Source organism: Hyperolius riggenbachi, chromosome 2 (assembly GCF_040937935.1).
Source record: "Hyperolius riggenbachi isolate aHypRig1 chromosome 2, aHypRig1.pri, whole genome shotgun sequence".
Taxonomy (NCBI): domain Eukaryota; kingdom Metazoa; phylum Chordata; class Amphibia; order Anura; family Hyperoliidae; genus Hyperolius; species Hyperolius riggenbachi.
This window is the reverse complement of record NC_090647.1, coordinates 74911553-74925709: the sequence shown is the minus strand read 5'-3', so window position 1 is coordinate 74925709 and position 14157 is coordinate 74911553. Positions and strand designations below refer to the sequence as shown.

Genomic DNA, 14157 nt, shown 5'->3' with positions numbered 1-14157 from the left:
GGCTACCCACTAAGCAAATTGCTGCTATGAATAGTGTGCACACTCTGGAATCCTTTTTTCCTGTTCAGTTGTAGGCTAACTCCTGCTGCAAGTTCTAAAGTCCACTGTTGAAATTTTTGCTTTTATTGGTCTCTTTTACATGGGAGGCTGAATTGTGCGATTGTCAGACAATTCAGTCTCTCGGGAGCCAGTCACAAGGATGCAATTATATGCAGCCGAATGGCAGCGATTGTAACCGCATGCATGTCAGCGTTTGACATGTGGTGGTGTTACACAGCACCCAGAAAAGTGTGACATGTTATGATTGAGCATGGCCATGCTCATATGTGACTTCATGAAGGGGGGGAGATCTTTCCAGTATAGTAGACAGAAATGTAAGTTATAAGTCATAATAATTTGAAGATATATGTATAATTACACAGCCCAATCAGTGACAGAAGGGCTAACTGCTTAGACCACATGTAATCATCTGATGCTATGTTCATGTACTGCGGGATGTGATCTAGGGATGTTTCATCATATGGCTTCAGGAGACTTGTCACTTACATATACCTGTAAATGGTTAAAGATGACGGCAGACTACTATAAAAAAAAAAAAAGTTGTACTCCACCAGATTTCTGTAGCTAATTATTAGGGATGATCACAGGTATGCAAATTTTTCCGCGTTTATGCAAATTTATGCAAATTAGTATGCAAATATATGCAGCTTGAAAATTGACCAATCAATTTAAACCTGGGTTTAAATTGATTGGTCCGTTTTCAAACTGCATTCATTTGCATAATTTTGGAAAAAATTTGCATCTCATTGATCATCCCCAGTGTTCTCCCCAGAATTTTTTTCCAGCCGGGTGGCATGAAAAAGTAGCCGGGTGGGTTGCAAACAGGGGAAAGGAGGGCCGGCAACTCTGCTTACAGCATAGGACATCCCTGTACCTCCTATCACGTCCTCTGCAACCCCTATTATGGCCCATGCATTCCTGCACCCCCTATCACATCACATTCATCCCTGCACCCCCTATCACATCCCATTCATCCCTGCACCCCTATCACATCCCATTCATCCCTGCACCCCCTATCACGTCCCATGCATTACTGCACTCCCTATCACCATGCGTCCCTCCACCCCCATTACTCTCACCTAATACTTTACTGCAGCTCCACCTATCTCCCAATAGACAACTCAAACAATACTCTTACCTTATAACATAGGTTATTGCACTCTCAGACACATTTCATGCAATACTGTACCACTATCACACATTCCACATATTACTGCACTTCAGTATGCTCCCTTACATCACCCGCCACACTCCACATGATTGCACCGACCTACAGCTTATTAGTGATCACATCCCATCACCCTACATTACAGCACATACATTGCAGCATTACTACAACCATTCTATTTATAAATACACAACCATTCTATGATTATTACACCCTGCAGTATAGGGCACCCCTCTGCCCTGATCCAGTATGCTTGCACTTTAACACCGCTTCCTCCCCTTAACCATACCTCCCAACTTTTTGAGATGAGGAAGAGGGACACTTAAGCCATGCCCCTGCCACACCCCCATCACAACCCTATTCATGCATACCATAAAGATTTCATAAGAAAAATACGTTGTTTTATAATTCAAACCACCCTTGTCCTTTTTATCCTGGTTCATTTTCCTTCATGTTCCTCATGTTTCATAGTAACATTTTACCATTTTAACATTATCAATTTAAAGGATGGGAATAAAATTTACAGTCAAACACATTTTTAGTCGAGATAGATAGATAGATAGATATATTTACATAGAAAGAGGGACAAATGAGGAGAGAGGGACAGGGGGGACAGGGCTCCCAAAGAGGAACAGGTGGGAGCTATGCCTTAACATTTCCCAATGTCACCCCCTCCCCCTGCTCACCCCATTGGCAGCCGCGAGGATGAGCTGAATGGCCTCCTTGAAGTAGCGCTTGTCCACAGCAACCTGTCCTGCCGCTTTGCTGGAACGTTGTGACCCACTTCCTCAGCCCGCTGATGCCCGGCTTCTGATCGCAGTACGGCTTCACGCTGAGTATCTTCACAGCCATGATCGGCTGCGAGGAGTATACACGTGCTGCAGGCAGCCCAGGGGAGCCACTGGCCAGGCCACTGTACGGACGGGAGGGTGGGTGGGTGTACTGAAGGGGACCGGAGGATGTGCTCCCTAGTTCCGGTTGCGCTTCCTGCCTGTAGAGTTCTGTCCGATCTTCAGATCGCTGCCGCAGGGATATGGGAGAGAAGTGATGTGCAGTAATGCGCTATATGATGCAGCGCAGCCGGAACTAGGGAGCACATCCTCCGGTCCCCTCCAGTACTCTCACCCACCCTCCCGTCCGTACAGTGGCCTGGCCAGTGGCTCCCCTGGGCTGCCTGCAGCACGTGTATACTCCTCGCAGCCGATCATGGCTGTGAAGATACTCAGCGTAAAGCCGTACTGCAATCAGAAGCCAGGCATCAGCGGGCTGAGGAAGTGGGTCACAACGTTCCAGCAGAGCAGCAGGACAGGGTGCTGTGGACAAGCGCTACTACTTCAAGGAGGCTGCCGCTGCTCTTAAGATATGACAACTCTACAGGCGCCAGGAGGGCAGCGCAGCCGGAACTAGGGATTGCAATTCAGAGGGAGACCCGCTCTATGCGAGCAGACGGCAGCGCACATAAGCATGTGATGCAGGCGGGCCTTGGAGCACCCGGGCGGGGTTTCAAAACAGCCGGGCGGCCCGCCCACTTAATAGGTCCTGGGGAGAACACTGCATCCCTACTAATTATGTGTGATGGGTAAAGGTGCTTCTTGGGTGGTCATTACTGCCTATAGAGCAGTGATGGCTAACCTTGGCACTCCAGCTGTGGGGGAACTACAAGTCCCATGAGGCATTGCAGTACTATGACAGCTCAAAGCATAGCTCGGGGAAGCAGAGGCATGATGAAATTTGTAGTTTTGTCACAGCTGGAGTGCCAAGGTTAGCCATCACTGCTATAGATAGTGGCTGCAGCTCTGGTGCTTTGAGTACACACCTTTGATGGATGTCACCCATCGGGGATCGTAACCTGATCCCCTTGGGTGACATCGCTGGACGGGCCACACACACACACACACACACACACACACACGCTGTGTAGCTATGTGGGGAGACAAGCGGCGTGTGCAGGCGGGGCAGCGGTGCAAAAAAATTGGGATCGGTGGGGTATCACCATTGCGGGGGTTGAGTACATCCGCCTGGTGGTTTGGGGTTCGCCGGCTGCTGTACACTCGCCTGATTGTCAGCTCTGGTGGTTTAAGTACACACCTTTGACAAATGTCGCCCGTCGGGGCTGTACAGTCGCCTGAGTGTCAGCTGAGATGGTCATTATTGGCCGTCTTAAGTTTGGGTCCTATGAGATAAATAATATGTTGTGGTGGTGATATGTACGAGGCATTAGGAGAAATCATTCGATTCTCATCCACTGTGTACGGAAGTAATTACTTATCTCTGCAGTCTCTATAGGTCAGCTGAGATGTTAGGAAAAAAACATTACTTATCAGTTGTTTCTACAAGGGAGGTGTATGCTGGGAACACACGTTACATTTTTCACCCGATTTCCCGTGCGATCGATAGTACGAATCGAATCTCAACCAAAAATCAACAGTAATTTTATCGTCTGCCTGCTACACACATGTACGTTTTCTGTTCCGTTTTTACTATGTTCTCGACTAATTACACTCACTATTGATGACACTGCACTCTGATACGGCCCCCTGAACGCCTCTACATCATACGCATAATCGAGCCGCTTCATCGATCGCACCAACACATAAGATAGTAGTCATTTCAACCGTTTATTTTCAACTTGTCCAATACTATTTCGATCAAGAACACACTCGATTCTGCCCATAAAGTGTGCTGAAAAAATGGTTGCGATTCAATTCGTACTATCGATTGCACGGGAAATCGGGTGAAAAATGTAACGTGTGTTCCCAGCATTAGTTTAGCCAGAATTATAGCATGTACCTCTTTACTGTTTTCCAAGTAACTACCTTCCGTGGATAAAAACATCTCAAGCGTCCATTGATACGTATATGTTTGTTAGCCCCCAATTATGTATGAAGGTTTTTTAAACGTTGCTTGATGCTTTTAATTAACTATAAGTACTTATGCAGGTTTGATTATAAGATATATAAATATTTTTTTTCAAGTATTGTCTAGTCCCCATTAAAAGTAGCCTCTGGAGTGTGATTTACCATGTGTTAGTCCCCATACGCTTGCCATGTCTAGGTTCTATCTAGAGCAAACTACACTTAAAGGGAACCTTAACTGAACGGGGGGTATAGAGTTTTACTTACCTGGGGCTATTACCAGCCCCCTGCAGCAGTCCTGTGCCCTCGGCGCCGCTCTGGAATCCTCTGGTCCCCCACTGTCACTTAGTTTCATTTTTGACGACTCACCAGTCGCCGGCCGCCATGCGTATTATTGGACGCATTCACCAATGCAATTAGCGCTATTGCGGACCGCAACGCGTACAAAAGTACGCGTTGCCGCATATCTACGCGTGCGGAATGCGGCAACGCGTATTTTTGTAAGCGTTGCGGTCCGCAATAGCGCTAATTGCATTGGTGAATGCGTCCAATAATACGCATAGCGGCCGGCGACTGGTGAGTCGTCAAAAACGAAACTAAGTGACAGCGGGGGACCAGAGGATTCCAGAGCGGCGCCGAGGGCACAGGACTGCTGCAGGGGGCTGGCAATAGCCCCAGGTAAGTAAAACTCTATACCCCCCGTTCAGTTAAGGTTCCCTTTAACCACTTCACCACTGAGGGGTTTTACCCCCTGACCACCAGAGCAATTTTCACCTTTCAGCGCTCCTTCCATTCATTCATCTATAACTTTATCATTACTTATCGCAATGAAATGAACTATATCTTGTTTTTTCCGCCACCAATTAGGCTTTCTTTAGGTGGGACATTATGCCAAGAATTATTTTTTTCTAAATGTGTTTTAATGGGAAAATAGGAAAAATGTGGGGAAAAAAATAATTATTTTTCAGTTTTCGGCCATTATAGTTTTTAAATAATGCATGCTACTGTAATTAAAACCCATGAAACGTATTTGCCCTTTTGTCCCGGTTATAAAACCATTTAAATTATGTCCCTATCACAATGTTTGGCGCCAATATTTTATTTGGAAATAAAGGTGCATTTTTTTCAGTTTTGCGTCCACCCCTAATTACAAGCCCATAGTTTATAAAGTAACAGTGTTATACCCTCTTGACATAAATATTTAAAAAGTTCAGTCCCTAAGGTAACTATTTATGTATTTTTTTTAATTGTAAATTTTTTAATTTTTTTTTAATTACAAAAAAAAAAAAAAATAGGGAGTGTGGGAGGTAATGAGTTAATTTTATGTGTAAAAGTCATTTATTTGTATGTGAAAAATGTGTAGGGTGTAGTTTACTATTTGGCCACAAGATGGCCACAGAAACTTTTTGTTTTAATGCGACCTCCAAGCTTCCTTCCGGAAGCTTGGAGGAAGTAGAAGGAGGCTGGACACGTGAGTTTTTTTCTCACAATGATCGCGCTGCCCATAGGAGAGCAGCTGATCATTGCGGGGCTTAGATCAACGAACGGGAATGGATTTTCCCGTTCATTGATCTCTGGGCGAGCGGGCGGCGGCGTGTTTACTAGCGGCGGGCGGCGTGTTTACGAGCGGGAGCGCGGGCAGCGTCGGGAACGCGGAAAGTACGTGTTTCTCCGTCCCTGGTTTTTAAAGGATGGAAAAAGGGGCGGAGAAATACGTACGCGCGGGGGTAAAGTGGTTAAAGAGAAACTCCAACCAAGAATTGAACTTTATCCCAATCAGTAGCTGATACCCCCTTTTACATGAAAAATCTATTGCTTTTCACAAACAGACCATCAGGGGGCGCTGTATGGCTGATAATATTGTGGTGAAACCCCTCCCACAAGAAGCTCTGAGGACCAAGGTACTGTTGCCAGTTTCCTGTCTGTGAACCTTGTTACATTGTGGAAAATAGCTGTTTACAGCTGTCTCCAACTGCCAAAACAGCTAGCAGCAGCTACATAACCTGCCAACAGTAAAAATGTCACCATGTGATAAATGTCAGAATGTAAATCAGGAGAGGAAAGATTTTACAATGGGCAAACACTGACTAAATCATTTATACATAATTATTGTAAAAATGAAGCACTTTTTTATTACATTATTTTCACTGGAGTTCCTCTTTAAACTATATTTTAAAACAACACTTTAGAAGATGTGCATGTGCTAAAATGGCTTAGACTTTTTTTCATAATCACTTACCGGTAATAGTTTACATATTTTTTTATATTTGTTTTATAGTTCATTGTGTACCCTTTTTCCTTTCAGATAAACACTGCTGAAATTGCTCGATTCTCAGACTTCCCCGTGTCCAAAAAGACTCTACGAGGTGAGCATAACTTATGTTTTATACTATGTTTATATTATTTTATGCAAGCTTTACTGGCTTTAGGTTATTTCGAATTCTGAATGATTGCTAGTTTGTAGTAGGGCTGAACGATTTTCGGTTTTAAACCGAAAATCGTGATCAAGGGAAGACGATCTTGAGATCGTCAGAGCTGCGGTTTTCTCTGCTGCTGGTACATTGCTCTGCTCCCTCAGTTGCGTGTGTAAACATAACAAACAGCTCTCCTGAGCACTGATAGGTTACATGGGGAGTCACTGCTGTCATGTCAGACAGTACTGAGCTGTGTATAGATAGGAAGGCAGCTAGATATATTATGTATAGTTAGGGGAATATATATATTCATATTCCCCTGCCTCTACATATATCTAGCTGACTTCCCTACTACTACTGACTTCCTATCTATACACAGCTCAGTACTGTCTGACATGACAGCAGTGACTCCCCATGTAACCTATCAGTGCCTCAGGAGAGATGATGAGTGTAATAGTTGTGTGAAGAAGCCAGTGGTTGGGTGATTAGTAGAAGCTTTCCAGCCAGCAGCAGGGAGGTGACGTTTTTCAGTGTTAATCACTGTCACTCCCCAACCAACAGCACACACAGGAAAGGCAGAGAGGGGACCGCAGTAATAGTAGTTGTCGCAGACTGTCCCCTGCCAGGTAGAGAGCGACTGGATTGTTGGAGCGATCTGATCCATCGTTGTATAGCAAAAATCGTGTACAGAATCGAAATCGCAATTTCTGTCAAAAATCGTGCAATTCAATCTTTTCCTAAAATCGTTCAGGCCTAGTTTGTAGGGAACCTTGCTATGTACTTTTGTATCTAAGCATTCCCACTATTACAAATACTGTAACAGCAAAACAACATAACAAAAAGCACAATCTATGCAATCACTGTCAATGCAAATGCCAATTCTTTGCAGAAAAACTGTAGGAAAAGTTACATTTTTGTTGTGATCAGAGCTCCAGGAAGAGAGAGTGCGACTTTGTAGAATCTGCATTACATGCCCCAATTCAGATAACAATTAAACTACACAGTGAAAGCGTTTGTCATCCACACTGATGTATGATAGTTTCAGGTAACCGGGATCCCTGCACAGACATGCTGCTGGCCTTTCTGATTAGTGGTCTTTTCTGTTCATGTAGAGCATACATGTCAAACGTCAGACCATGGGGCAAATCTGGCCCTCAGAGCCATTCAATTTGGCCCTGAAGTGCTTTTCCCACTTTGCAATATGTTTGGCCCTCTCTGGACCACCAGGGAAGCTATAATGAAGATGAAGCCCTAGAACACCAGGGAAGCCATATGGGGGAGGTAGGGTGAAAGCACTAAACAGAAGGGAACTGTATAGGGGAGGGTGGGGGCCACTAGACACCAGGGAACTCTATAGGGGAGGGTGGGGGCCACTAGACACCAGGGAACTCTATAGGGGAGGGTGGGGGCCACTAGACACCAGGGAACTCTATAGGGGAGGGTGGGGGTCACTAGACACCAGGGAATTGCATAGGGGTTGGAGGGGAGCCATTAGACTCCAGGGAACTTTCTAAGGGAGGAAGGTGGACAGTAGATATTGAGGTTTGCCAATGACTTGGTCCCAGTGGACAATTTCGGCCCACTTTTTTTTCTTTTGAGTTTGATAGCCCTGATGTAGAAGGGGGGAGCACTAACAGGAGGATTCCGGGTGTGAGTTATAGTATGAACTGCAATGGTGGTTCGCCACATATTACCCAGCTCAGTAGAGTGCTGCAGGAGAGGCTGCAGACCTAAATGACTTCTATACTCGCTATAGATTGTCACCTGAGATGATCATGGATAATCGTTTTCAATGACTAACACTGAGCTTTTGTACATAGCTTAAAGGACACTTGAAGTGAAGGAAATATGGTGGCTGCCGTATTTATTTCCTTTTAAACAATGCCAGTTGCCTGGCGTTGTGATCTGTCATGCAACAGTAGTGTCTGAAGCACCCACCTGAAACAAGCATGCACCAAATGCAGTCAAACATCTGATCTGTATGCTTGTCCACGGTCTATGACCAATAGTATGTTCCCACTCAGGCTGAGAACGGATATTTTTTGTCTTTTGCTCATTGTAAAACTGACTGTGCTAACGCCTCCTATTTTATGTTGTCAGGGGTGCATTCCCCCATATAGCCTATGGGGGGCCACATCTGCCCTGGGCTACAGCTGTACCATTGGAGCAGACATTATACTGTCCTCTCCCACTGGCCGCATGTGATCCGGCAGGGCTGTGGAGTCGGTCCAAAAATCCACCGACTCCGACTCCTCAGTTTAGGATTCCTCTGACTCCTCGACTCCGACTCCTCTAATTTTGCATATTACAATTTTGTTGATTAAAAGTATGTTACAAATTCGTCTCTTAACTGCCAAGTGAGAAGGATATGTAGACTACTATATTTATTCCCTTTAGACTAAAACTAGTCCTTGGTAAGAGTACTTGTAAAAGGTACAAACCGGAACAAAGAACACCTATCAGGCCCTAGGCAATGTAAGTGTGGGTACATGTAAGAATGATGTGCAGGTACTCTGCAGGGGAATGAGGAGATTGTAAACAGACAACACCTCTGTGTTCAATGTGCACAGCATTCTCAGTGGATTCCCTGCAGCTCTGTGGGGAGTGCATATGTAGCGTATAGTACTACTGTGTAACAAAGTAAACCTGAGACAGATGAAATTAAAGTTGTATACATACCTGGGGCTTCCTCCAGCCGCCTTCAGGATAATCAGTCCTTCGTTGTCCTCCTCCACCACCTGGATCTTCTGCTATGAATCCAGGTGCTTTAACCAGTCGGGCGTAGTGCACATGCACACACTCCGCCGCCAGGAGCATACTACACCTGTGCAGCACTATTGCGCAGGTGCAAAATGTTCCTGGCTGTGGGAGCGGCATGCGGCCGGACAGCGCTGACTGGTTGAATTACCAGGAGTCATAGCAGAAGATCCGGGGGGTGGAGGACAGCGAGGGACTGATTAGCCTGAAGGGGGCTGGAGGAAGCCCCAGGTATGTATAAAACTTTACTTTTCATCCATCTCAGTTCCCCTTTAATTTGTAGTCATCAAACCAAATTTTAACAACATATCAAATTATTTGATTTCATCAGCAAAGGGAGTGCATACATTTGCATAAATCAGCATCAATGCAGAATTATTTCCATCTCGTTGACCATCTCTATTAGTGACACGGCTACACATCAGGCTTTATTCTTACAGCATAGATGTTATTTAGTATATATATATATAAGAGATTCCTGTGTACACATCATATATACATTCACAATCAGATATGTATATCTGACCTTAAAAATACGGGGACTGCTTTATTGAAGCAGCACAAGTAACTAATTTTGATTGGTTTATTTCATTTTTGTGGACTAAGCACAGCTATTACTGTATATATACTGTATATATACATTATTTTTAATGACTATTATCTGAGAAATAGAACATTTTATCATATTTTCTATTTTAATTACAGTTACAAATTCATTAGGAGTCGGAGTCGGTGCATTTTTTCCCGACTCCGACTCCAGGCACCCAAAATTGCCCGACTCCACGACTCCAACTCCACGACTCCGACTCCACAGCCCTGTGATCCGGCACACGCGGAAACCGAGTCTTAAAGTGTACCAGAGCTGTAAATATAAGAAGAACCGATACTTTCCCGCTGCTTCCTCCTGCAGCATAACCACGCGAGTCCCACACCGTCCTCCCGCGGTCTGCCGTTCAGCCGCGATCAACCCCGGTAACTGGCTCAGTCCTGTCGGTCTGGCCTACTGTGCATGCTCAGTAGCTCAGACTGATCCCAACTAAGCCAGTTACCGGGGCTGATCACGGCTGAACAGCAGACCGCGGGAGGACGGTGTGGGACTCGCGTGTTATGCTGCAGGAGGAAGCAGCGGGTAAGTATCGGTTCTTCTTATATTTACCGCTCTGGTACACGTTAAAGTATTAGAGGCAGAGGATCAGCAGGACGCCAGACAATTTGCAATGTTTAAAAAGATAAAAATATGGCATCGTCCATATTCCTTCACTTCCTGTTCCCTTTAATGAGCAGATAAAGCAGTCTATGCTGTGTGTTTGGCTGTATTAGTAGTGGTTTGTTTCTCTGATAGGTCTAGTGGAGTCTCAGTACCGGATCCCCACCGAGATCCAGAAGCAGACGATTGGTTTGGCGTTACAAGGGAAGGATGTTCTTGGAGCAGCTAAAACCGGGTCTGGCAAGACTCTGGCCTTCATCATTCCTGTAAGTTATGACGGTAACTATATTGTTTTGCTGATATTACTTATTACCTATATAATCCTGACAGTGTATAAGTGCTGTGGAGCGATCTCTGATTAGGTAGCGAGTGGGAAGCAGTGTGACTCGGCAGTGTGTTTCTGTGGCAGTTGGCTGGTGGTGGTGGTGGGCGGTGCTGCACTGAGGGATATCCGGGTGTGCCCATTTATCTGCATGTGCAGGATGTCCTATGGATGAAATTCGGGTGTTGAACTCCATGGACCAGGGAGAAAAATAAGAAGCCGAGAACACCACGAAGGCCAATGCAGTGTAGTATGTGTAGGCAATGAGATAAGGTTTAAGAACAATACTACTTACAGAAGTGTGTTGCTAGTAGGTAACCACAATTTGAAGCATGTGGACAATTCTGTCTCCGCGGGTAAGATGTCTTCTTCAGGATCTGGTGGGTCGGAGTCCAAACAAAAAACAAAAAAGCCTGCTGGATATAATATCATAGGGGATAGCCCTAGTAGGGAGGATACTGTGTGAGGCTGGAGGAGGCGACCCAAAAATTATGCAAAAGACAGGAAATATACTGTGTAATAAAACAATCTTACCTCAGAGCAGAGGTTAAGAAAATGAAGATGATTGGACACCAGTAAAAGAGGCGTTTCTAGGGACCTGCACGCTTCCTCGGGTCAGTGGTAAAGTTTCTTTAGTAGTTGCATGCAGGTCCTGTGAAACGCGCCGTCTTTTCTTAACCTCCATTCTGAGCTAAGTTTTATTATATAATTCCCGTCCTTTGCATATTTTTGGGGGGCCTTCTTCCACCTCATGTACATCCTAATGCACCTTAAAGGAGTTGTCAGCCATAAAATGCTGCCCCCCGATATACTTACCCGGGGCTTCCTCCAGCCCCTTGCAGCTGCCATGTCCCTTGCGGCATCTCTGCTCGCAGCCGCCGACCTGAGGTTCCCGCTGGTGCAGAGGCTCAACCTCAAGGTCGTCTTTACTATGCCTGCAAGAGTGCCGCTTTCAATCAAGCCCATGTTGTCCGCGGTGTACTGCGCAGTTGCAGGACTACTGTGCCTGCGCAGTACGCCGCTGACAACGTGGGCTTGATTGACAACGGCGCAGGTGCATTAGAGGAAGTCGGCCTCTGCACTGGCAGGGACCCCGGGCCGGTGGCTAAGATTGGAGATGCGGCATGGGACATGTTGGCTGCAAGGTGCTGGAGGAAGCCCCGGGTAAGTATTTAATGGGGCAACATTTTATGGCTGACAACTCCTTTAACGTGAACCCGATGTGTGCATGATATGTAAGCTGCCATATTTATTTCCTTTTAAACAATACCAGATGCCTGGCTGTCCTGCTGATCATCTCCCAACAGTAGTGGCTGAGTCACAACCCTGAAATAAGCATGCATATAATTTAGTCAGACTTCAGTCAGAGCACCTAATCTGCTTGTTCAGGGCCTATGGCTAAAGGTATTAGAGGCAGAGGATCAGCAGGATAGCCAGATAATCTGTATTGTTTAAAAGGAAATAAATATGGCAGTCTCCAGATCACTCTCACCTCGGGGTTTCTTTAATGTGTATATACAGTGGCTTGCAAAAGTATTCGGCCCCCTTGAAGTTTTCCACATTTTGTCACATTACTGCCACAAACATGAATCAATTTTATTGGAATTTCACATGAAAGACCAATACAAAGTGGTGTACACATGAGAAGTGGAATGAAAATCATACATGATTCCAAACATTTTTTACAAATAACTGCAAAGTGGGGTGTGCGTAATTATTCAGCCCCCTTATTGTCTAAATGCGGTCAGTTGCCCATAGACATTGCCTGATGAGTGCTAATGACTAAATAGAGTGAACCTGTGTGTAATGTAATGTCAGTAAAAATACAGCTGCTCTGTGACGGCCTCAGAGGTTGTCTAAGAGAATGTTGGGAGCAACAACACCATGAAGTCCAAAAAATACACCAGACAGGTCAGGGATAAGGTTATTGAGGAATTTAAAGCAGGCTTAGGCTACAAAAAGATTTCCAAAGCCTTGAACATCCCACAGGGCACTGTTCATGCCATCGTTCAGAAATGGAAGGAGTATGGCACAACTGTAAACCTACCAAGATAAGGCCATCCACCTAAACTCACAGGCCAAACAAGGAGAGCGCTGATCAGAAATGCAGTCAAGAGGCCCATGGTGACTCTGGATGAGCTGCAGAGATCTACAGCTCAGATGGGGGAATCTGTCCATAGGACAACTATTAGTCGTGCACTGCACAAAGTTGGCCTTTATGGAAGAGTGGCAAGAAGAAAGCCATTGTTAACAGAAAAGCATAAGAAGTCCCGTTTGCAGTTTGCCACAAGCCATGTGGGGGACGCAGCAAACATGTGGAAGAAGGTGCTCTGGTCAGATGAGACCAAAATGGAACTTTTTGACCAAAATGCAAAACACTATGTGTGGCGGAAAACTAACACTGCACATCACTCTGAACACCTCATCCCTACTGTCAAATATGGTAGTGGCAGCATCATGCTCGGGGGGTGCATCTCTTCAGCAGGGACAGGGAAGCTGGTCAGAGTTGATGGGAAGATGGATGGAGCCAAATACAGAGCAATCTTGGAAGAAAGCCTCTTGGAGTCTGCAAAAGACTTGATACTGGGGCGGAGGATCACCTTCCAGCAGGACAACGACCCTAAACATAAAGCCAGGGCAACAATGGAATGGTTTAACCACTTGAGGACCACAGTCTTTCTAAACCTTAAGGACCAGGCACTTTTTTTCCATTCAGACCACTGCAGCTTTCACGGTTTATTGCTCGCTCATACAACCTACCACCTAAATGAATTTTGGCTCCTTTTCTTGTCACTAATAAAGCTTTCTTTTGGTGCTATTTGATTGCTCCTGCGATTTTTACTTTTTATTATATTCATCAAAAAAGACATGAATTTTGGCAAAAAAATGATTTCTTTAACTTTCTGTGCTGACAGTTTTCAAATAAAGTAAAATTTCTGTATACATGCAGCGCGAAAAATGTGCACAAACATGTTTTTGATAAAAAAAAAACCCATTCAGTGTATATTTATTGGTTTGGGTAAAAGTTATAGCGTTTACAAACTATGGTGCAAAAAGTGAATTTTCCCATTTTCAAGCATCTATGACTTTTCTGACCCCCTGTCATGTTTCATGAGGGGCTAGAATTCCAGGATAGTATAAATACCCCCCAAATGACCCCATTTTGGAAAGAAGACATCCCAAAGTATTCACTGAGAGGCATAGTGAGTTCATAGAAGATATTATTTTTTGTCACAAGTAAGCGGAAAATGACACTTAATGACAAAAAAAAAAAAAAAAAAAAAAGTTTCCATTTCTGCTAACTTGCGACAAAAAAAAAATGAAATCTGCCACGGACTCACCATACCCCTCTCTGAATACCTTGAAGTGTCTAC

The 14157-nt window shown here is 44.9% G+C and overlaps 1 protein-coding gene across 1 annotated transcript in view; it reads left to right on the top strand.

The window, feature by feature from the left end:
• The window catches only part of DDX10 (DEAD-box helicase 10), a 339094-nt gene that overhangs the window by 9675 nt on the left and 315262 nt on the right, over positions 1-14157 (top strand). The window contains exons 2-3 of the mRNA XM_068266912.1: positions 6389-6449; positions 10597-10727. Of these exons, the coding sequence (XP_068123013.1) occupies positions 6389-6449; positions 10597-10727 (192 nt within the window). The remainder of the gene's footprint in view (positions 1-6388; positions 6450-10596; positions 10728-14157) is intronic.